General features: G+C 38.0%; 1 protein-coding gene across 29 annotated transcripts in view; it reads left to right on the plus strand.

Annotated features, from left to right (window-relative positions):
* LOC137281717 (uncharacterized) overlaps positions 1 to 24,205 on the plus strand; it is a 176,462-nt gene that overhangs the window by 26,304 nt on the left and 125,953 nt on the right. Inside the window, exon 2 of one of the 29 annotated variants that reach the window (XM_067813163.1) lies at positions 5,745 to 8,215. The exons of 20 other annotated variants lie outside the window; for them this stretch is intronic. In XM_067813163.1, coding sequence (XP_067669264.1) covers positions 5,745 to 6,274 — 530 coding nt within the window. In that variant the 3' untranslated portion in view covers positions 6,275 to 8,215. Of the gene's footprint in view, positions 1 to 823; positions 1,442 to 3,793; positions 4,398 to 5,744; positions 8,216 to 12,452; positions 13,017 to 13,730; positions 14,030 to 15,313; positions 15,645 to 16,607; positions 19,398 to 23,840; positions 24,191 to 24,205 lie in introns of those variants that run through there. 8 more of the 29 variants (XM_067813164.1, XM_067813183.1, XM_067813202.1 and 5 more) reach the window with 8 other exon arrangements.

A 24,205-nucleotide genomic window follows, 5' to 3' on the forward strand; every position in this document is an offset into this window, starting at 1 on the left:
CTCAAAGTTTATGCATGTTATCAGTCGTCACAAAAGTTCACTGGAATGGATTCATGAGCCCTGAGGACATAGATATTAGGACTACATAGTGTTACAAGTAGATTGCAATTTCATTCATGACTTTAGTGCGTTTAACTGCAAAGAAGACCAAGGAATGGCAATCCAACTCAAAAAGTAATAAATATAAAATACTCAATGAAATGCTGATCATAATTGAAACATCATAATAACACTGAGGTTTTTGCAGGATTTTAATACACATACACCCACCCACCCCACACACACACACAAAAGTTGCTTCAATAACTATAAAAAAAAAATACTGACAGTTCACTGTTTGTTTTAAATGTATTTTATTCGAAATGAACTCGATTGGGCACAAGTTAACCAACTTAGGAACACCCTCTCCCAGACACATTTGTTACGAGGGAGGGGTGCAGAGAAAGGGACAGCCATGTGTTCAAGAAGCACATACACAAGAGCCAACAAAGTTTTTGATTCGTTAACCTGTGCTGTGCTGTCTCCATCCTAGCACACCTGGCTGTCCCTTTCTTTGCGCTCATCAACTTGCCTTTTCTCCAGTCTCTGTGTAGCAACAGTCATACGTCATGGACAAACAGATTTGATTTCAGGGCATCTATGTTTCAATTTGTGTTCTGCAGCAATAATCATACACTGTTTGCTTTAATCAATGCACGTTTTTCAATCTAATGGTACAATACAACACTCTTCAGTTCAGAATGATTACAGCGTCATAGAATTGTGAATGACGTTTCTTCTACTGATTATCAACTCAAATGTCTGCAATGGTTCTTCCCTTTAGGTGTGAAGTTTGTCCAGTCTCGCCGCGGCGGTAGATTCTTGTGTTTTCAAGGCTATTCGTACAAATGTAACAAGAAGAGGCTTGCCTGGCAGTCTTGGGAATGCCTGGAGAAGACATGTCCAGCTAGGCTGTCCACTGTCAACGACATTGTCACTAAGATTGGCAATCCACACAATCATTAGACGCCCAGCTTTAAACATAGGTGGGCAAACATGTCTTCATTTAGTGTGAAAATTAGTATGCACTTATCTGTCATAAATAGTGATGTTCTGATAATCAAAAATAATCAAAACTTAACTGGAGGATTAAAAGAAGTCAGCTGTTAAAAAAGAAACATTTCGATTAATCAGAATTTTTTGTTGTTTTAGTATAAAACTCTTGAATGGAGTACACTTACCATTAAATTTGAATGTTCACGAAAGTGATCAACAGTGTAAAGCTGTTGTAACATGTCAACCACTTTTATTATTTAATTACAATCTGGGTCTCATTCTTGCATACATGTATTTCATTTCATGACTTCTTCAGTTATAACATTGATTAGGCCAGACCAATTTTATTTCTTGTCTTACAGATCCACCTGTATTTTTTCAAGAATTAGGAAAAAATAAATAAAAATGAATTTTCCCTGCTATAAATATAAAATCCTAATATTTTCATTGACCAAATATTTAAACTAACAAGAAAATCTTTTTTTTTAGATTTTTTTTTTTTTTTTTTTTTCCCTGTGTACATTTTATAAATTGTCATAAGTGAAAACAAAAATACTTGGATTGGTGATTTTGTTTTATTTTATTTTCACTCCTGCCTTCGGGATTTCTGAGGGCAAAAATCATTAAAACAAGAAATAAAATTGGTCTAGCCTGAGAAAACAAAAAAAAAATCCTTAAAATAAGTGATTACCTTAAAAATCTGTATACCTTGATAATCATTCACTGCAAGTTCTCCAATAATCGATACTGGATTTCGTTTCTGACTCCTGACACTAGTCATAAGGACCATGTAACAGGTATCCTATACAGTCCATGCATGTATATTTGATGAGTGTATATTGCTGCAGTTTTATGTTCAGACTGTCACTCCGTCCCTTTTGTCATATTTCAATAGAAAAAAAAAGCTTTCTTTAAAACAAGATATCTGTCAACCAAGTTTTAACTCCGGGCTTTCAGTCTGGAACTGTCCGATTTGCCAAAAGATGGATTCAAACAGTGAGCTAAGTCCCACATGACACAAGAGTTTAATCATTCTGAACATAAAACAAATTCAGCTGTACCATCTCCTTTTTGTTCATGGAAATGTCACATCAGATACAAAGCACCCTGTGTCTTGGGTTTCATTGGGGACACCAGATTACTACTTCAGACCATATTCCACATTGTTGTTTTCTGGTCCCAAGGCTTCGTGCACCAGATTACTACATCAGACCATATTCCACATTGTTGTTTTCTGGTCCCAAGGCTTCGTGCACCAGATTACTACATCAGACCATATTCCACATTGTTGTTTTCTGGTCCCAAGGCTTCGTGCACCAGATTACTACATCAGACCATATTCCACATTGTTGTTTTCTGGTCCCAAGGCTTCGTGCACCAGATTACTACATCAGACCATATTCCACATTGTTGTTTTCTGGTCCCAAGGCTTCGTGCACCAGATTACTACATCAGACCATATTCCACATTGTTGTTTTCTGGTCCCAAGGCTTCGTGCACTTCATTAATACATGTCCAGGACCAGCATTATGACTTAAATCACAATGGATGTGCCAGCAGTTTTACACAATGTCAAGGATGTTTGAAAAGTTAAGCCATTTTGGAATATTTTTAGTTCATGAAGCTTCAAGAACTTGTGTCCATTCATTTGTACGTGTCAGAAGTCTTCACTTTGTTTTCAAGAGGTCAAATTTTGCTAAGTTTTCGAAAAGTCAGGTTTCAGTGTAATGTGATGATATTTTAGATGGTACTGGGTATTTCAGACAGTGCTCTCTCTAAAGAAAACAGGGGAATTTTCAGACAACAGGGCAGAACTATATTGGTCATATAAGATTTTATTGATTTTGTCAAGAGGCTCCTAGCTGACAACTGGCTGATCTGTGTGTAGCAAGGGCAAGTGACAAATGTATTTCTATCCTAGCATGCACTTAACCGTGAATGTTTCAAAAAACTTTCCAACTGGAATTATACTCTGGATGTTCTTGTAACTTTAAATTTGCCTTTGGAATAATTTTGAGACAAAGTTGTTTGAAGGCATAAAATAAGTGGAAAGTATATGCACCTTGTGATTGTGCCAAGTGTTGCATTGAAATCAGTTGATTAAAACCTGGGATTATTATGTTGTAAATTGTCCTTTCCTTTCTTGCCCAAGGCTCACTGGAATTGATTCTGAACAGCGCTGATCACGCTAATCAGATAAAAAGATAGCTAAATTACATCTGTACAGATCAAAATCATGGTTTCATTATGTGGATGTGATCACTGGCAGAAAATTTATATTGCACTATATTGCGGTATTTCCTACAATATATTAACAGTTTTTGGTACTGATTGTACATTCAGATCCAGTTTTGTACATCACCAAAGAAAATATTAATCAGTGGCTGCCACCATTTTGTTGTCATGGATACAGGGGAGATAAGAAGGAGACAAAAATCTCCCAAGCAAGTCTTATAGTTTAGTTTTGCAAGGAAAGTTAAATTCTTAATCAATTTCTACACAGATTTCAACTTAAACAAAAGATCTTTTTACATTTTATTCACCCATTATGCCAAAACACAGCTAAAAATAGCAGAATGTATACCAGCACACCAGTAATACCACAGAGTCCAGAGAACAACTTAATAGAGACCAGTCTGAATTAAGAATGTTCAAATTTGTTTTCTGAGCATCATAGTTCCAATACTGTTCATATCTATGCACCCTAAGGCTTCTTGTTGAAGAAAAAAATCAACCCCAAATTTTTTGTTACTTTCAGATAAAGACCATTTGATGAGTATGGCCAGTCTTGGTTTGATAGAGAGTGCACAGCCGATTTGGTCCATGACTGACAGTATTGTACGTAGTGTAAAGAATAGTTCCGGCATGACCTTGACCCCTGACATGAGGTCAGTTGTGCATAGACCGTATGAGTTGGGAACTGTGGAGAAGGGCCACTACTTCCCCTGTAGGATTTGTGGGAAAGTGTTCACACGATCTGCATCCAGGACCAATCATCACTCAGCCTGTCACAGTAACAGAACCTACCCTTGTGATTGTGGGAAATCGTACAAATATAAAACAGGATTGCGGATACACAAGAAAGTTTGTTTCCTGCATCAGAGTCATCCTGCATAGTGCAGCCTTTTTCTAGGAGTGAAACAACATACTGTAGTATTGGTAGAACTGCATTATTTTGCCTTCGGCTTGGTACACCGCAGTACATTAAAACAAATTCTGTATTTTCGGTTTTTGTACCATCATTTTATTAACTTTCTTAAGACCTTTTCTAAAATGTCTAGAAAGAAAATCATTTTGACAAAATCCTTTCCTCAAGTCTGATGGTATCTTAAGATCATATCTCACATCCCCAACAGAAACAGATTGATCTGAAGGCCTTGTACCGCAGTTCATTCCGTGGTAAGAACCCAATGTTTCACACCAATCCTTTTCACAAGAAGAAAACGCTTATTAAATTGTCAGTTAAACGAATGAGGAAATATACCCATAAATCAGCTCATTAATGTGCACAGACTGTTTCCACTTCATATTGGTCTGCTCAGTTCATGATATGTAGTTGTGTGCTTATTAAGAACAGGACTTATTTTCTAATGAACTTATTTCTGAAAGGAAAACCTGCATACCTGTTTTAGCTTGAGGTATTTTCTAACTCCCAAGTTGTGCATTCAAGCTGAAATCAAGTTTCATCATTCTAGAGTCCCTTTCTGAACTCCGTGTCCATTTTTTGTGAAGGAGATGATCAGCAAGCATCTGTAGATAGTGATTCTGTGAAATGTGAACTTGAAGCTGTAATACATTTTGGTGTTTTAATCTGCACTGCCTGATTCTTGGTCTGCATGTCTCATGAAGTTATATATTAGTGTCCTTAACAAAGCTGCACCAAGTTTCCCTGATAAGGAAGACAGTTGGCAGCATCACAATATTGATTATGTACAGTGCGAACATGAATCGAGAGCACAGTAGCACTCACTCACTCACTCACTCACTCACTTACTCACGCAATAGATTCTTGGTTGATATCTCATCCAGATTCTGGATCTACCAGAATGTTACATTATTTACAGACCCCAGCCATACAGCTGGAATATTGCTGAGTGCGGCGTAAAACTACACTCACTCATTTAGACTTTCATTGCGATGTTTTTTAGAAACACTTTTACAGCACAGTATGGAAAGTTGACAGCAAGGTGGTTGATAGCAAGTGTATTTTATGCTTGACCACATGTTACAAAAGGATTCATGCAAATAAGTTACTTTAATATGTATTTATTGGCACACAAGCAGTGTAGTAGTGGACAACTCTCTCTGAATTCAAATCTTGTTATCTCATTCAGCTCTTCATACACTTTTCATCTATTTTTGTATTTCCATCTTATCTCAAATTCTGTGGTTGATCTGTTACTCCTTGAGATAACACTGGTTCACTTATTCTCCGAGAAGGACCTCTCATAATAATCAATAATTCAGCAGAACGGAATGTGGATAAAGAAATAAGAGCCACAGATGCCATTCTTGTCCCCACCGTTGCCAGGAAGCATGCAAGAAGAATTATCATTTTTTTTAAAAAATAATTTTGATAAAGAATCATACTGATTTTGTAAAAACACAGTTGGAACATTAGAACGTAGTAAGCTTTTGCAAAATTATTTCTGATAAAATTGAAAAATAACAGGTCAGTAATACCCTCTTGCATGTTTCTGCTTTTTCAGAAAGTCAGCAATCTCCTGACCATCTTGACCCCGTGTCAGATGACCTTCACCTTAGTGCTTTCTGCAGACCAGGGGCAATCGGACCTCTTCCGGAACCAGTCAAACGTAAAAATAATGTCCGAACCATTGAGACCAAATATTTTGCTCTATTAGAAGTAGACAAAGGAGAAAAATCCAAAAGCCAAATAGCTCGTGAGGTTGGAATCCCATCAAGTACTTTATCGTCATGGATAAAAGACTCTGAACGGGTCAAAACTGCATATTTGGATTCCGATTTTGTGCCCACTCGGAAGCGAATGCGTTCGGCCAAATATGAGGATGTAGATAGTGCTCTGTATCAATGGTATCGAAATGCTGTGATGGTCGGAATTCCGCTGTCAGGACCAGTGTTATTGGAGAAGGCTCGGGAGATTGCATCCCATAGGGGTTACACTGACTTCTTGGGATCGTTTGGATGGCTTGAAAGGTTTAAAGGCCGACATGGCATTTCCTTGAGTAGGAAACTGAAGCCAAAGGACACTAGCGCATAAACACTTCTTCCCTTTTGATGAAGTACTTACTATACAAATCATCTCATATTATTTATACGTATTATCAGAAAACTCTATCATTTGTGTCACACTTGAAAAACATCTTGTCCAAAACTGCTGATCAGTCGATCTGTCAAGTTTTTTGAAAGTGTCATTTTAGTTTTGTGTTTGTGTTACATCACAATTCATTCATGAGGAAGACGATGGTCACCGAAGATCTGGGTTCAATTTCCAATATATGTACAATGTGTGAAGCCTTCTTCTGGTGTCCCCTGCTGTGATATTGCTGGAATATTGCCAACACTGCTGTACATCTAAACTCACTAAATTTGAATCAGTCCTAGAAAGTGACATTGCTGAATTCACTCTGCCACCAGCATTAATTAGAACAAGAAATTTTGGGGTATCATTCCACTCTTACTTGGATCTTTTTCTACCATCAATAGTAATCAAGTTGGAAACATCTGTGCGATTCTTCAGACAGATATTTTCAGAAACTGGAATTTCTAGCTCAAATTTCATTTGCTATTGAATAAATAGTTCAGATGTGATAAACAATTGTTGTTGTGTTTATTATACAGAAGGATAGTTAGATACTTGTCAGAACACTCTTTCACTGTGTCAAAATTTTGTCATGTAAAAGTAAAAAGGAATTTTGAAAATAGCAAAAATATGCAAGAGTTTTATGATGGTCAGTGTTTCAAATTGGAGAACTAAATATTTTTGTAAAATGAAGTCCGACAATTTAGTTTTTCGGTGCTGGGTATTGTATTATTGGCATACTATTCAGTTGTGTGAAATTGTACAGATCAAGTAAAATCCACTCTGACCATTTCTTGCATGTTTCTGCTTTTTCAGGAAGTCAACCTCCCTATAACCTTGGCATTTTGACAAGTGACCTACAATTCAGCCAATCAGACGACTCATTACAGTGGCCCATGAACACTGTGCCAAAGAAACGGAAATTAGAATTTAAGTCCCTCGAGACCAAGTATTTTGCAATAATGATGGTCGAACAGGGAGACAAATCCAAAGCTCAAATTGCACGGGAACTAGGGGTACCACACAATACCCTGTCGACTTGGATAAAGAATTCAGAAAGGATCAAATCTGGTTATTTGGAGTCTGATTTTGAGCATTCAAGAAAGCGTTTGCGCGCAGCAAGCTTTGATGATGTTGATCGTGCTCTTCTGCGCTGGTACTGGGATGCTGTGTCCCATGACATGTTGTTGACATGGTCAGAGGTACAAGCAAAGGCTGAAGACATTGCTGTTGAAATGGGGCATGCTCAGTTTACAGGATCCCATGGGTGGGTGAGCAGATGGTTTAGGAGACACGGAATCAACCTGGGGAATGTCCCAACTGATGTCTCCTGATCGATGACATCTGTTGCTTGATGATGTCCGGTGTTCGGATGTAAACTGTTCATGCAAATTAGGGCAAGTTCAGTTTACTTTACCTACGTAGATAAGCTAGAGGACACGGAATCAACATGGAGAGCGTACTGACTAACGTCTTGTGATTGACATCTGGTGTAAATTCTTGATGCAAGCAAAGAGGGAGATCATGATCCTGTTCAGTTCATGATCAGTTCATGTTTTATATACTCTTCATGTTTTGCCTTGGAATGACTGTGGGATAGAGTTGAAAAGTCTCCGTCTCTGTCTCTTTTTTGGGGGGGGGGGGGGGGGGGTTGCAAAGTTGAGGATCAAATTTCACATTGCTGATCACCCAGAAAGGTGTGAGATAGTCATTGCAATGCTTGCCCAACCTGCAGTGCAGTATTCTACAATGTTTGTGCAAACATTTTGGATACAACAAGCTTGTTTTCCTTTAAAGAAGTTCGGTCTGGTCATATTTTACTTTATCTCAGAATAGAGATCTGTTTTTATACATTCATCTCACTAAGTTTTTTTGATAAAGATATGATCATTCATTGGATGTCTTTCTTTTGTTGTTTTCTAGCATGATTGGGTGAAATACTTTGACAATAAATAATGTCTTCTTTCCTCAAAGAAGGGACAGATTTCAAATACTTTCCACAGATAATCAGGTCTTGCGGACAGACATTTTTGAGATTTCTTGCCCCTTATCACAACTGTGTGATGAACATTTAGAGGTCTGTGCTGCCATTGAGTGTATCACATGTAACTGACTTGTATCGTTTTGGAGATATCTGCTTGTTGTATACAGACATTATAAGGCCACCATGAATAATGCTGCTAAAACGTTAGTTCTGTGAAACTTCTTTAGTGGGATAGACCCGTGAAGGTCCCGGGGTAGAATAGGCCTTCAGCAACCCATGCTTGCCATAAAAGGCGACTCATCTTGTCATAAGAGGCGATTAACGGGATCGGGTGGTCAGGCTCGCTGACTTGGTTGACACATGTCATCGGTTCCCAATTGCGCAGATCGATGCTCATGTTGTTGATCACTGGATTGTCTGGTCCAGACTCGATTATTTACAGACCGCCGCCATATAGCTGTAATATTGCTGAGTGCGGCGTAAAACTAAACTCACTCACTCACTCTTTAGTGGGATAATTTTTCTAAACTGATTGAAAAAATAAACCCGGTCTAAATTAAGTTATACAACTGACTGATCTCAAAAGTCCTCAGAAATGAAGAACTTTCAAGAAAGGGAAATTTTTCCAATTGAAGTTCATAGTCCAAGATGAATTTCGACATGATTTACTTTTCTCAAACCTAGAGTGAGTGGGTGTGTATGATTTTTACACTGCATTTACCAATATTCAAGCAATATGACAGCTAGGGACACATGAACCAACACTTAAATCACGAGGCTGACAGGACATACGCTCCATATATAATCTTATATGATCTAACAAACCGAGTGCACCCACACACCTCACCAGTGTTATGAATAGCGTCTCACCCACTGACAAATATGAGGCAGATTCCCTGACTGTCCGGTGTAAGTCTACAACCTGCCAGTCCCAGTGTCTTACTGTATATTTCACAAAAACATGACTCAATTTGTCATGTGATACTTGTTTGCTATTTATGGATCTTAAGTTTGTTACTAATTTCAATGTCAAATGTGTTTAATTTTATGCTAAGGGTCCTGTGAATTTTAAGCGGGTTAGACAGACATCGGAAACTAACATGACCCAGTTTCCTGTTACTTTTAAACACCATTCATGAACACCGATCTCACTGTTACAGCTTGTGAGTTGCTGTAGTATCAAGTTCACCAATAAATGATTGATTGTGTTCAGGTCCTGATGTTGTTTCACTACATGGTTCTGTGTTATTAGGATGTTGCCTTGAGCAAGTCTAGTCAATGAAGGACCGCTGACAGAATTGGCTGTAGGGAACTTGAAATTATTTATTATCTCTTGAGATTTAGGGCACAGGCTTTGTTGTCTGTGGTTGAAATAGGTTTTACTGCTACAGTGTACATTTCAGATACTAGTTTACTAGAATACATCAAACACTGGTAGCAACTGAAGGATAGACATTATTCTCCGAATCATGACATCTGCTCACTAATGGTTTAACCTAGGTCTTATAGAATATTTATATAGTGCACGTATCGAGGCTACTAGTGCTTGCTCAAGGCGCTGACATATATTTCCCTCAATCATTGGATGTCAGTATCAACAGCCCATCATATTCATCAGTCTCAACTCCCTGGGTAGTATGCAACTCTTGTTGGGTCTAGGCACACTGAGTTATCTGTAGCTGTCTCATCCTGCCGAGGTACTAATTCACAACTGTGTTGACTGGGACACATAGTCTCTTATGTAAATCGTTTGAAGGACATTGAGACTGTGAGAGTTCTCATTTCTTTTAGACCTCTGTGCATTGCTGTGTCGCTGCAATTTTTAACTTGTTAAAATATTCTGTTTTCCTTGCACAATCAATTTGCTTATTGGAAGTAACAATGTTAAATCAATCTGCTATACATTGAATTTAATGTTAAAACAGATCATTAAAATCCTCATGAGGTTCATTTTGTCACTGATCACAGTATCACATGTGACATCTCGCACATATTCGGCTTCACTGTGGACTACATTTAATATTTGCAAAGTATTATGGCAGAAAAAAAAGTGTATTTAAACTGATAAAAAATCTCCATGAGATTGAAGATTCAGATCCGCATAAAATTGAGACTTGCTTCAAATACAGCTGTATTAAGGGGCAGAGTGGAAGGGTAGACAGTATGGTTTAGGGACTGAGAGGCAGAGTAGCTCCTCACTGCACACTGGAAACTGTCAGTGACCCAGTTTTGCTCAACAGCAAGCCTGCTTGATAAAGCTGAACATTCTCATGTCAGCTCAGCCTGGTTATTGATAAAGCCTGGCTGCCTGGAGCTGTAGGCTGGCCAGATAAAGCTCAGCCCAGTGGGAATAGGTTGCCATGACAACTCTTGCCTTTCCTGCACTTGTTGTGGTTTCCTTTGTGTTATAGAAACAATGCTGGCTCTTGATTTATCAACAAGCTTTATCACACACTTGTCTTCTTCCTTTAGGGATAAATATAGTATATTGTACTGTATTCTATTGTGTGAGATGCTTTGAACAATACAATAAACTTGTTTTCCTTTGTTTCAGCAGAGACCATATAACTAACTATTATATGGTCTCTGGTTTCAGTGTCAACTTTGATCTAATTATGCAGTGCCATTATGCAACACACAAAATATAATATAAGTCATATGATTTTTCAAACTGATTTTTCCAAACTGTTCATCAGAATGCAGTGTATTGTTTATTGTTGTTAAATAAACAAGTTTTAAAGTAAAGTATGTACAGGAGGTGGAGACTGATTGGAAACACATGCTGTGCTCAGTTCTAGCTGGGGAGCACACATGTAAAGCTAGCCCTTAACTGATGGCATCATGGACAGAAACGTTAAACATCACACAGACATTCCTTCATCACATTCCTTCATCCCATGATTATTGAAAACAATGCAAATCTTGAGATGTGGAATGTGAACAACCAGAAAAATGTCACTCATCCAATCAAACTGATTCAAAATATGACTTTTGTATAAGCAGATGAGGTGGCCAAGTGGATTAGGTTTTTGCCTGTCCACTTGAAAGACTGGGTTCTATCCATGAGTGCAGTGTTTAAAGCTTGTTTCTGGTGTTATTTCTTGAATTTCATCATGATAAACGCTAACATATGAATGGTTTCAAATTTGTTCTACCAGCGGACAAATTGCCAAATCCTCGGTGGTTCACCATTGCATCCCCTGTATTTGCAGTCTCATATACAGTTGTGGCATAGTAGTAGCCAAGTGGTTTAAACATTGACTCATCATGCCAAAGACTCAGGTTCAATTCCCCACATGGGTACAAAGCCCATTTCTAGTGTCCAATTCCATGATATTGATTGCATATTTCTGAGAGGGGTGTGAAACCATAATCACTCACTCACACACCCTACCCTCCATGTTCAGTTTAAATGCATTGTGGGATTGAGGTGTTTACAGGTCTCTGCAATAGTTTCAAATTCATAACTGTTGCTTTCTTAACAATTGTCAAATAGTGTGAGGACTAGTTATTGTTCACAACAAGCTAGAAGTTGAGACGTAACAAAATTGGTTTGGGTCAAGAGTTGTCTGAAGGTAATACCATTCCGTGTACTGAGTAAACACATGGTGCCCTTTCGTTAGCAATATTTACATCCATGCTGAATTGTGGTTTCACCAAACAATTTGTGAAATTGTAATAACATAATCGATAGCATGAAAATAAATTGCTAGTCTCATTGATTTTCGTATTTGGAAGTAAAGAGGGAATCTCTCTATAAATTTTTAGGTTTCAAGGCTGTTTGGTTGTATTTAATGATCTGTTGGTCACAAATAATTTGTTGGTTGTAAAAGTTTTAGCTTTGAAGGACTGACATTATTACAATCCTTTATCCTGACACGAGTGATTCCAGTGATGTGTCTTTAGTGCCAACAGAAATAGACTTACTTATTGAAGATTACTGGATCCAGAATGTGTAGATTGGAGCTCATGATGTCGATCACTGGATGGTCTGGTCAGGGCTCAAGTATGTAGAAAACCATGATATAGCTTGAACACAAGAAAGCACCAGTCATGTGAAGAAACCTGAATAAGGAAGCCATTGTGTGGATAACCTTCAGTGTGATTATGCCAAAGGTTCAAAGAAATAGCTTGTCTTTTTGTTATTTTCAGGTGGTGTGAATATTCAGAACTCTTTATTGGCCAAAAGGTCTCGTGATATCAATGCCGGCTGCTTCAACTCCAGTTTGATCAGTCCTGCTCAACCACAAACTGAAAGTCGAAGCTTTGACTGTCAGCAGTGTGGCAAGTGTTTTACCCGACTTGATGGCCTAAAGACTCACCAAGCAGCCGTTCATGATAATACTGTCTATTCCTGTATCTGTGGCAAGGTGTACAAATACAGGCGGGGCTTCCGGAGGCACAAAGAAGTCTGCAGCCTGGGCTATGACACTGATCCAATTAAACTAATTCAAAATAAGGACTTTGAGTAAACTGTTGAGTTATTGACGAAAGATCAGGTGGCCAAGTGGTTAAGGTGTTTGGTTGTCAACACAAAAGCCTGGGTTCTGTCCAGGGGTGCAATGTTTGAAGCTCGTTTCTGGTGTTGCATCTTAAATTTCATCATGATGAAAGCTAACGTGGAAAATGGTTTCAAATGTGTTCTACACTCCTGGAGTGCACATGCACACCATTCCATCCTTGGCAGCACCTTAGTATTTTTATTGTGAAAAGAAATATGGGTCACCCACACAGACATATTGGTGAAAATTATTAAAATGTGTACAAAGCTTCTGCACACTCATAGATGTTGCACACAGTGGAAGGACATCAAGCCAGAAACTGGTTTATAATGAAAGCATACTTGGTCACATCACAAGATGCCTAAAGGTGAATGCAATTCCCCATTACTGATAAAGCTGTTTACTGGTAAATGTATTGACATCACAAGGTGCCCTCGCAGCATTCAAATTCATGCTCAGTCATAAAGATGTGAACATTAAAGTGTGTTATTTAATTGTATAGTCCTATGAAGATTATTTTGTATAATTGTGACCTGATGCCTTGGTCTGTTTGAGGTTTGAAAGGTGATTGTACACTTTGCCGATATTCAGTGATGTTTGGATTTTCATTTTATCCTTTACCGTTTGTCATGGATGATATATGATGAATGTTTAGTGAAACGTTCTGGTTTTCATGTTTCTTATCATGACACAAGTCAGTCACGTGTTGCCTAAATAGTGCACGCATAAATAGATGTCTATATTTGTATTCCAATGCTCATCACATCAATCACTGGATTGTCTGGTCCACACTTGATTATTTTCTGACCAACATCGTATTTGCTGGAATGTTGCTGATGTCAGTTCTACGATATGATTGCTACCTCAAAAACTGTGCAAGAATTGTACAAGAGATTCGAAGAAATAGCCTTCTTTTTGTTGATTTCAGATGGTGTGAATATTCAGAACACTTTATTGGCAAACAGGTCACATGATATGAATGCCGTCTGCTTCAACACCAGTTTAATAAGTCAACAACTAAATGAACGTCAAGACTTTGAATGTGAGCTGTGTGGCAAGAGTTTTACTCGACTTAGTGGACTTAGAAATCACCAGGCAGCTGTGCATGACAACACAGTATATTCCTGTGTCTGCGGCAAGATATATAAATACAGGCGAAGTTTCCGAAGACACAAAGAAGCCTGCACCTTGGGCTACAACTCTGATCCTATTAAGTTTAAACGTTGACAGATGGTGGGTTATCCAGTGGTTCAGGTGTTCCCGTATGACATCAAAGATCTTGGTTCTAATTCTCCACATGAATACAACATGTGAAGGCATTTCATGAGATTTCTGTTAATTTTCACCATTTTCTTTGCCAGAACTGCGAAAAGTGGCATAAAAATCACCAGGATGCTGAAGCGTTGATAGAAGTGATGTTTGTTCACATTCAGCAATACCCAGCTTCCAAAGTGTGTCATAATGACTGGGTTTCTAATCTTGCTAAGTGTGGGGCGGTACCCAAAGTACATTTGCTTGTTACGCCGAAAACTAGGGTTTGATTCTGCATTTGGGTATAGTGTCTGAAGAGCATTTCTGGTGCCCCCCCCACCGTGATATTGATGGAATACTGCTAAAAGCAGCATAAAACAAAACTCGTTCACTTGGTAAGTGTAGTGTCTTGAAAAAAAGCTTCATCAAAGGTCCAAGAAGTATGCTATGTTTTCAGAGACTAAATTGTACAGTTATTTTTCGAGAGATTGTGTTTGTGAAGAAGTTGTTAATTTCTGATTGATCGAAGTTGATTGTAGTTGAGAACTTTTCCATTCATAGTGGCTAACATACTTATCTGATTCTTATCACATTTACTAAAGTTTATCCAAAGTGAAACTCACCCTCATTAATGAATATGATTGAATTCTTGGGCAGAATATTAGTAGAGTGATATTATTGTGTACTTCAATACTGCCGTACAATTAACACATCTCTGATCTGAAATTCATGAAATATTTAATCAGGGTTGTAATTCACATGCCTAACTTCTGAAATGTCAGTACTGTGAGGGAATACGAGTTGTACTGCACCTATAGTAGAATGATATGAATTGTGTTACATCCAGAAGTGTCAGTTGTCTATTACCTAAGATCTCACTGTATCTCCGCAGAATATGTCTGCTGTGGTTGTGTAATATGGTGGATTGATCAATTGATTGCTTGACGGATTGATTGTGTCATTCTACTTGAATTGAAGATTTAGTACTTGTATGTAGCCATGCAACAGCTGCAGGATTGTAACAAAGGAAGCAGGGAACCCATCTCCAACTGAATTTTTGCTTCGAAATAGATTAAAACAGTATGCATTAAAGCTGTTAGATGATAACAGATGATTACTTATTATTGTCTTAAAGATGACCAACTCAATTATTTTATTTTTAGCCAAAAGCTGGTGTAGATTGTAAGACATTTGATGGGATACACTCCAAATCTTCGCCTGAAATAAATTTTCAAGGAATCAAATTCTTGTTACTTTCAGATGAAGGCTATTCTGGGCAGGGTCAAAATTGGGAGGACTTAACAGCAGCATATTCTAAGGGACACCGAGAAAGTTCAGTGTTGACATCAGAAAGTCGATACTCCTTCCCCTGTGAACTGTGTGGGAAACTTTTCACTCAATCAGGGCATAGGAGCGATCACATGGAAGCCGTGCATCAAAATACAGTCTACTCGTGTGTTTGTGGCAAAGTTTACAAATATCGAAGTGGCTTTAGGCGACATAGACGGACATGTTCTGTAGGATTCAGCACCCAACCCATTAAGGGGAAACACGACTTAGAGAGGAAATAGATATCATTTACATACCTTCAGTTGAATTCAGCTGAACCCAACCCATGAAAGTAAAACATGATTCACGGAAGAAATAGATGTCTTTAGGGCAGACTGCAATGCATATCTTGACTTCTGATGATACATTGGAAGAACCTGTTGCTGGATTTGCACAAATGATGAATGACAAACTTTCAGCTAGATGAGCTGGATTTTCTTACACCAAATATGTTGGACTGTTTACTGTAGTTATTGATCCACAATAGAGTTATGGGGATCTTTTGTAGTTTCTTGACTGCAGAGATTGATGTTCCAAAATGATGGCAAATTGATCTATCCATTATTAGATCAATAGGTTATGTGAGATTTTGTGACACCAAGGCTTTTGTTGTTCACTAACCTTGCCGCCTTGTGTTGCTGTAATTCAAAAGCCGTTACTGCAAGTGATACAACAGCCAGAATTCTAATGGTCTTAATTTAGCATCAGATTGTTGTTAGCCTCTAAGTAATATTGATTAATATGGTATTCCATTTGTGTAGCTTGATACTCATGATGTTAATCACTGGATTGTCTGGTTCAAACTTGATTATTTACAGCCCAAGGTCATATAGCTGGAATATTGCTGAGTGCAGCCTTAAACAAGACACACAAAATGGATAAGTGCAGATAACTTTCATAAACATTTGATGTATGATTTTGTTGTTTGTGTTGGACAGTGGGCTCTCTTTGAGAGATGATTTGGATTAATGGTGTTTAATAGACACTGGTTGGTTCTTGTTCATAGCTGGCAAAAACAACAATGGGTATAGGATGTTTGAGGTCAAGAAAGTATTGGTTGGGTTTTTTTTGGGAGTGCATGGCTGTCAAGCGTGTCTGGATTTCATAATTGCAGAGTGTCTTCCCCCAAAGCCATGATTCTTTGTTAAACCTGGCTGGACATTTTTGTCAAGGAAGTGAAGGCACATTTCATTGAAGATACAGCTCTGTTCTTTGTTCCTTTCAGATCAGAACTATTCATTAAACGAGGATGACTATGGTGGGTTTTACACAGAACAATCGTCAGGAGCACCTGCCTCACAAATGGGACAAATGATGCGACCTCGTGGCGAGTACCTGTGTTTCTACTGTGATAAGACATTCAGTAGATCTGACCACAGGAAAGTTCACATGGATTCAGTTCACTGTAACACCACGTATGCATGTGTTTGTGGGAAGGTGTACAAGTACCCAAGTGGGTTTCGATATCATCGGAGGACGTGTGAGAAATCTGCTCGGACGCCCATTGTAGGGAAACAGCCAGACATGTAATTTCATATCAGGTGATTTCATGATGTGCTTGGGGCAGTGAGGTAGCCTAGTGGTTTAAGCTTCACTTATCATACCGAAGACCTATGTTTGATTCCCGATAAGGGAACAGTGTGTGACATATTGCTAAAAGTGGCGTAAAACCATACTCACTTGTGATATGTATGGTACAAGGAGCCCAAAAGTGATGCACTTTGCTTTCTACAGTTTCCAAAAGTCCCAGGCTTACCCTCACCTACCTGAGAGTTTTCTTGGTCTGTCGGACAGAATCCTACTTCTTCAATGTGTCTTGGAACATGTCCATCACTTGCTCTCCCATGATTGGTTGACATTCTCTCATGAGATTGAAATACGGTATTAATGCTAACATACTCATAATTTGATCTTCCTGTGCAGTTATGTCTTGCCTTTGGCTTCTTAAAGTGTGTCCTAAGTCACTCAGCTTGATCTTAAGGGCATGGGTGCCCCAGTTGTCTGAGGTGCAACATTTCCACTGCTTAGTCTGCCTTTGGCACTCCAGAATATTATAATCATCACTTTAACTTGCAGTTCACCGTGATTATGTTCCTATAATTGCCAGTCCTGTGATGTGAAGTTAAACGTTCCAAATGGAAATTAATCCCTTGTCACTCTATGATGTTGTTATTCATTTATTTTATATTCAGTTTCACTTTTCCAATTTTTTTCCCTGTTTTTTTTTATTATTATTATTTTCTTTTTCAAGTTTTTTTCAAGTTTTTTTCTCTTTCTTTCTTTTTTTTTTTTTTGGCAATTTCTTTTTCTTTTCCTGAGTCTGCAGAAAGACTTAAGAGCCACAAAAAAGCCTTAAATTTCGAGTTAACTTATTCAACACCATGGGAAACCAGGCCGGTATACCGGCCAGGGAGTAGTCGCATTAGTCATTAGAACCCAACATGTATCCAGTAACATCGCTGTAACAACTGTGAAAATAGTTCCAGTAAGGGTACAGTGACATTCTTGATGTTCAGAACCTTTGAACAATACCTGTCATCAAATGAATCACCTCACGCTATTCATACAAAGCTTTGAAATGGAGGTATTGCATGCTGTTGTATCACATTACCAAACAGAGTGGGTGCCGATATCGGGAAATACACGACCATACATATTATTTTTAAAATATTTTTATAATAATTTTCTGATTGTGAAAATATGAAAATATAAAAGAAAAAAAGAAGGGATATCATAACATGTTACAAATAGAGACAGTCGCCTCAGTTTTTGCTTTGTCCGTGGTTTATCTGGACATAAATGTGTTTTCATTTTCGTTAAAAATTAACTTATTTAAGTTGTAGTCATTTTTACTTGAGTAATATGATAAAAGGTAACTTTCATATTTATAAACAGTAGGATTAGACCTTTCAGATGGTGTATGATATGTAGTAGTAATAATGATTAATCAGCTGATATTTTCCTTGATAAACATAAGCTTCATCTATGACCTCAGAGTCACTGGAAACTCGGTGTCATGGCAGTATATGCCTCTGGTTGACTGGTGTTGAAAGAGTTAAAGCTTGAAGTGGACATGTGTGTTAACCCATTCAACATGGTAAGCCAGTTTTCTGACGAGGACATCACAAGTCCTCAGACACCATGTGCCACAAGCATAAGTCACATAAAAATGATATACAAGTTTGGTAACCTATATAATTTCAGCCAAGAGCCAGGGTGTTTGGGTATATTCATGAAATCTAGCCTCGTGGTATTTATTAACTGCCTTTCTAAACTGATATATTTTAGCAAATCATTGGGACACGTTTTAGTCAAAAAGACCATAACAGTGCTCAGAGGTTGTGTTTGCTATTATTTTCACTATGTTTATTTGTACAACTGCTTGTCTTATTGACCTTAATTTTGCCCCCCAAGAAGTCTTGAAAAAAACTTAAATTTTGGTCTTGAAATTCTGTATGAATCCTATGTTCAAAACTAGTGCGCCACTTGTTGGAATGTCAACTAGGACATGTACTTGAGAAGATTATCTGAAGCAGACACCAACAGCCAAATTAATATGAATAATAGAACTCCCTTCTTACTATGGCTGTCATAAATATGTGTTACGATAGTCGCAGTACTATGATATCATTGTGAAATGGGGCTCTGATGGTCTGGTATGCATCATACTGACATTAAGATGAAAGGGGTTTTTTTCAGTATTAACTGTCAATGATCCAGGATGAACTTATCTTTGTGGTTTTAATAAATATGTGCAAGTCCTCGAAATGGACAGGCACTTTTTAAGTGTTGTCTATCATGAAGTATTTGTCTCTTTTGTACATACAGCATAATAAACTATTATGATGAACATTTTTATATGCTCATCACATTGCATTTGTCGTAGTTTAATGTAGCTTACGAACTTATGTTTGAAATGTGAAGTTGATCTCTATTGTGTTGAGTGCATACTGGCAGATAAAGACGATGTATTGCGCACAACATGCTCATCAATCTGTTTTTAATTTCTGTATATCAGCACGTACAGAACAGAGCTTATCTGTTCATTTGGTATGAATAAATACATTTTAATGATCTCACTTACTGTTGTGATTAGTTCCCTGTTGGCATCAAAGAACATATTAGAAATAAGGCTGCAACAATTCATGCAGACTTCAGTTCGATTTGATTTTCGATATTGGACCATTGATTTGATCATTTTCTATCCTGTTCTTCATAAAAGTAAAAACATCAGAGCTCATTTATCTCTCAGAATCCATTATACAAACCATGCCACCTTGAAAGCTTTGCCAAGATTTCACTTGGAAATAAGGATGTAACCTTTTTCAAATAAATAAAATACAATGTTTGAACACAGAACAACACTTATATATCAAATCAAAATGGTGATAATGATTATCGAAAATCAAAACAAATGTGTCAGATTCGATTTTCGATCAGTTGAGCTCAATCGTTGCAACCCTAGTTTGAAAGCTGTTCGGATTCTGATCAACTGACTGGTTGCTTGTTTTACGCAGCACCTGCCAACATTCCATCTATATGGCGGCGTTCAGATTCAGCTTGACAGTTCATTATGTCTGAAAAAGTGATTTGTATAACCCAGATGCTGCTCAGTCGTGTGAGATGCTGCAGTTTTGCTAGGCAGATTTGCTTTCCTTGGATGTCCTAGAACCATCTGATTTGGTGGTAATCACAGTGATGCTAATTCAACTCAGACAAATTGATGGTGATATCAAGAATTGGTGAATTATTTACCTATGTTCGAAAGAATGAACAAATTTTAAATAAAAACAGTTTTCAGTAAATATTGCTTTAAGAACATTCATCACTTATTTCATCTAAAAGCCAACTTGGATATCTCTGACAAAAGGACTAACATATGGTTTCAACTCTAATAATCTTTACATCTTTGCATTGGTTACAATGACTCAGTTGAAAGTATTTACAATGATGTGTGCAATATGATGCAAGATGATTCAGCTGTAACAGTTGGTCTCTTACCTGATTGAATTTGACGCAACTCTTAAATCTAATGAATACACCACACATCTGGCTTGTAATGATAACATTGTGCAACATGTGCTACTTTCATAACACCTGGTTCACACATAACATTGAATATTTCACATTTTCACCCCATGCAAATGTAATTATTGCGTCTTTGTGAGGCGAGGAGACATCTGTCAGTACCGAAATGTGCAGATGAATTTGGTGCTTTGGAATATTCTGAGAAGAATTGATCCTTATTCAACTGTTACCTATATCCATGAAGATTTCGGCGAGAATTTGCCCTCCGCAAGCCATGCTTTGTCTTCAGAGGCAACAGGATCGGATGGTCAGACTCACACTTGTTTCATGCGTCATTGTATCAGAATTTTGTAGATTGATTCTCATAATGAGTGCAGGTTTAATGACAAGCAAAACAACCGTTCCCCAATTTATTCCTGGGTAGATACTTGTCAGATTCAGTTTGGGGCTGTATCGATTCATCCAGACCTCAGTTCAGTTGGATTTTTTTGTATTGGACCCTCATTTCTTCACTCGGGTAGAAACCATTGGATTTCATTCAACTGTCTAAGTCGTCTTTGTTTGCATGAATTTCATCGCCAACTTGTTGATATCTACTAGCAGCAATTAGTATTGGATTATTAGCTTACTGTCAACTAATCTTGCCTTGTTTCAGCATTCAAAACATCTCAAGTTAGAGCTAAAGTATGTTCTGACTGTGTGGAAATAATTTAACTAGATATTTAAATCAAAATAGTGATAATGGATTTCAAAACTCAAACACAATGTGTCAGATTCCTTTTTTGAAGAAAGGAACCAAATTGGTGCAGCCCTGTTTCAGTAGTGTTCTTAGTTCAGATGCACCAGAGGCGCAAAATCCGTGAAGTCAACTTTTGAATGAGTGTTGATGTCACTCTGATCAAACTAACAAGGCTTTATGCTGTCAGTTTTGTAGGAAATGTGATGGGAAACAAGATGTTTTTGTTTAAATACGATCCACCAGTTTTACAGTATCACACACTTAGGACTGCACAGTACTATCTGAATACATCATGCTTTCGAAATAATACAATGTATACAGAAACACAACTGAACTGAAAAAAATGGCATGCTTTACATGCTATATACTTTAATTAACAGAACCATAAGAAATTTTTAGAGCCTTAGTATGTAGAAAATAGTGTCTGCACATACAATTCATGTCACTGTCAGACACTTCAGCTCCCATATATCAACACTATGGTTACCTGAATCACAGTTGATCACTGGATTATCTGGTTGATTCGATTGTTTATTTATTTATTTAAAATACACAGCTGTCTACTAATGATTTTTAAAATTACATCATTAATCCACATCCTATTCATCGTCCAACAACTGTCATCTTCTTGTTCTGCATAAATTCTTGCTAGTTAACAGTACTTTGGTAATGGCTTAGAAGGGCCTTAAATATGCTGGCAGTTGTGTATGAACCTTACATAAGGGGACACTGTTATCCTTAAACAGGTGACACATCAGGAGGTCCACTTGGAAAGATTGGCAGGGAGAGTTACCTCACACCATGACCATGTTGATGATTCTCTGGAACATTTATCTCAAACCCAAACTGACCATCAACGTGCAAGTCTTTAACACATCTGCAAGCTTCTAATGATAAATCATGATCCAGTTTGGGTGATACAATGAATTTATGAGTGACAATGTCAAGTATTAAACATCACTCACTTTGAAAAGAGTTTGACAGGTCTGAAGTTTTCTGACAAAATGGCTGACTGTTCATTACACCGGTTTCTGACTGGACGATAACGTTGCTTGATGCTTCATAGCAAGAGCTTATTGTACAGCTAGCTGCAGTGATACAGAGTGCACAGCTTCACTCACACCTGCTCTGGATCAGCTTGCAGGGGATACTGCCAATCTGTAACATTTGACCACTTTTTTCTTCGTTAAAAGATGAGGAGAAAATACATGTGTCTTTGTTATTTTCAGATTTTGGCATGGGCCTATATACCGGTGCTGCCCAAGATCCTCATTACATTGACAAGCCAGTAGGGTTTGGTGGTCAAAGACCGTTCAGTGCCTCCAGGCACAGTCACAGCCTTCAGTGTGAATATTGTAAAAAGAATTTTGCCAATGAAAGGAACAAGAAGATACATGTTGAGGCAGTGCATGAGCACTTGACCTACAGCTGTTTTTGCGGACGTGTCTACAAGTCCCAGAGAGCTTTACGTAGACATAAGAAAGAATGTGTTCCAGCACAGAGTGCTGACTTTTTTTAGAGTCTCTGTAAGGATCAATTGAATTTGCAATGGAGGAAATCAAGACTGGTATACTAACTTCAGGATTGTTTGAATATAGTTTTTAACATTATTCCTGTGTTGGAACTTGATGGTTTTGCTGATGACCAAGGGGAATTTGTTTCCATCACAAGGCTTGAACCTGTATCTTCAGCTTGAGAGGTGAACACTTCAGTCACTCCACTAACAAAGCACAACAGGATTTAGAATGTACATCTTATACTCAGCTGTAATGGTTTATAGCATTGCCACTTTGAGGTTTGAAGTTTACCCCTTCTGCCCCATGTTCCTGACACCTCAAGTATCTTGCCAGTGGAATTCCTCAAGGTTGGAACATGCCCATTGCAGCTTGTGCTTGTCATCGGAGGCTCCAAGTAGATCTGATGGTCAACATTGTGACCTTGGTTAGTATTATCTTGTATCTTGAAGACAGGGTTTAACACTCATGATACAGGTGGACTTATCAAGACCTGACATTTTCCAACTTCTGTGATGTTGCTGGATGCTGTGTTTGACAGCGAGCAGTTATTTGTGCATTTTGTAGCATCACATTATAAAAACAGTGATTTACAGGACGCAAAGTCCTGCATCCTACACGCATAAAAACTGACAATGGATGCATCGAAATAGATGAGCATGTACATGGGGATGCAGAAAAAGTCCAAGTATTATTTTTTAAATGTTGAATAAGTTATCACCTTGAATCCCTTACTTAAGGGAAGGTAGAGGTTACCTTGGTTGTAAATTCTTCCACTGTTTTAACTTGAGATGAGCTTCTGTCCAAAACAGTGCAAGACTCCTTCCTATTCTGGTATGTTATTGATATGACAGGTCAAACTAGTACATTCTCAGACTGTTTCACTAAGTGATGTTTGGTGCCTTTATTTGAAAAAATTTGGAGCAATGTATATGGTCATCATATATGAAAATCATAAAACTGATGGCAGAGCTTTCACAGGAATATGGAAAGAGTTTTGCCTCGTATTTTCACATCGGGGAAAATTCAGTTATTGATAATGCTTTAGTATGAGTTTATTAGGAGTAAGGCCAGCTAATGATGGTTGAGGACAGTCAATTTATCCGCTGTGCAATAATCATGATTGTTTTTTGTGTTCAGGCCCCTTTTCGAAAACTATTTTTATTTTCGGTTTCAGATATCGGAAAAGGTTTGGGTCAGCATTTAGTGGAAGAGACAAATTCTGATGATATAGACCATTCCCTACTGTTCCACATTGCAGCAGACGCTTGCAGAGGGAGCTATGGGAAAAAAATGTGGCAGTGTGAATATTGTGCCAAGACTTTTACAAATCCACGGAATAAGCGATTGCATGTAGAGGCTGTACATGGGCCTGGTGAAGCTGCCTACAATTGCGTCTGTGGCAAGGCTTACAAGTACACACACAACCTGTACAGGCACCGGAAACATTGTTCAGTGTATCAGCTGTCTCAGCAGACGCAGCAGACGCAGCAGACGTCTAGTTCGGTGCAGTTCTGTTGATTGTGTGTGAGTTAATTTTTA

This window comes from Haliotis asinina, chromosome 4, assembly GCF_037392515.1.
Source record: "Haliotis asinina isolate JCU_RB_2024 chromosome 4, JCU_Hal_asi_v2, whole genome shotgun sequence".
NCBI lineage: Eukaryota > Metazoa > Mollusca > Gastropoda > Lepetellida > Haliotidae > Haliotis > Haliotis asinina.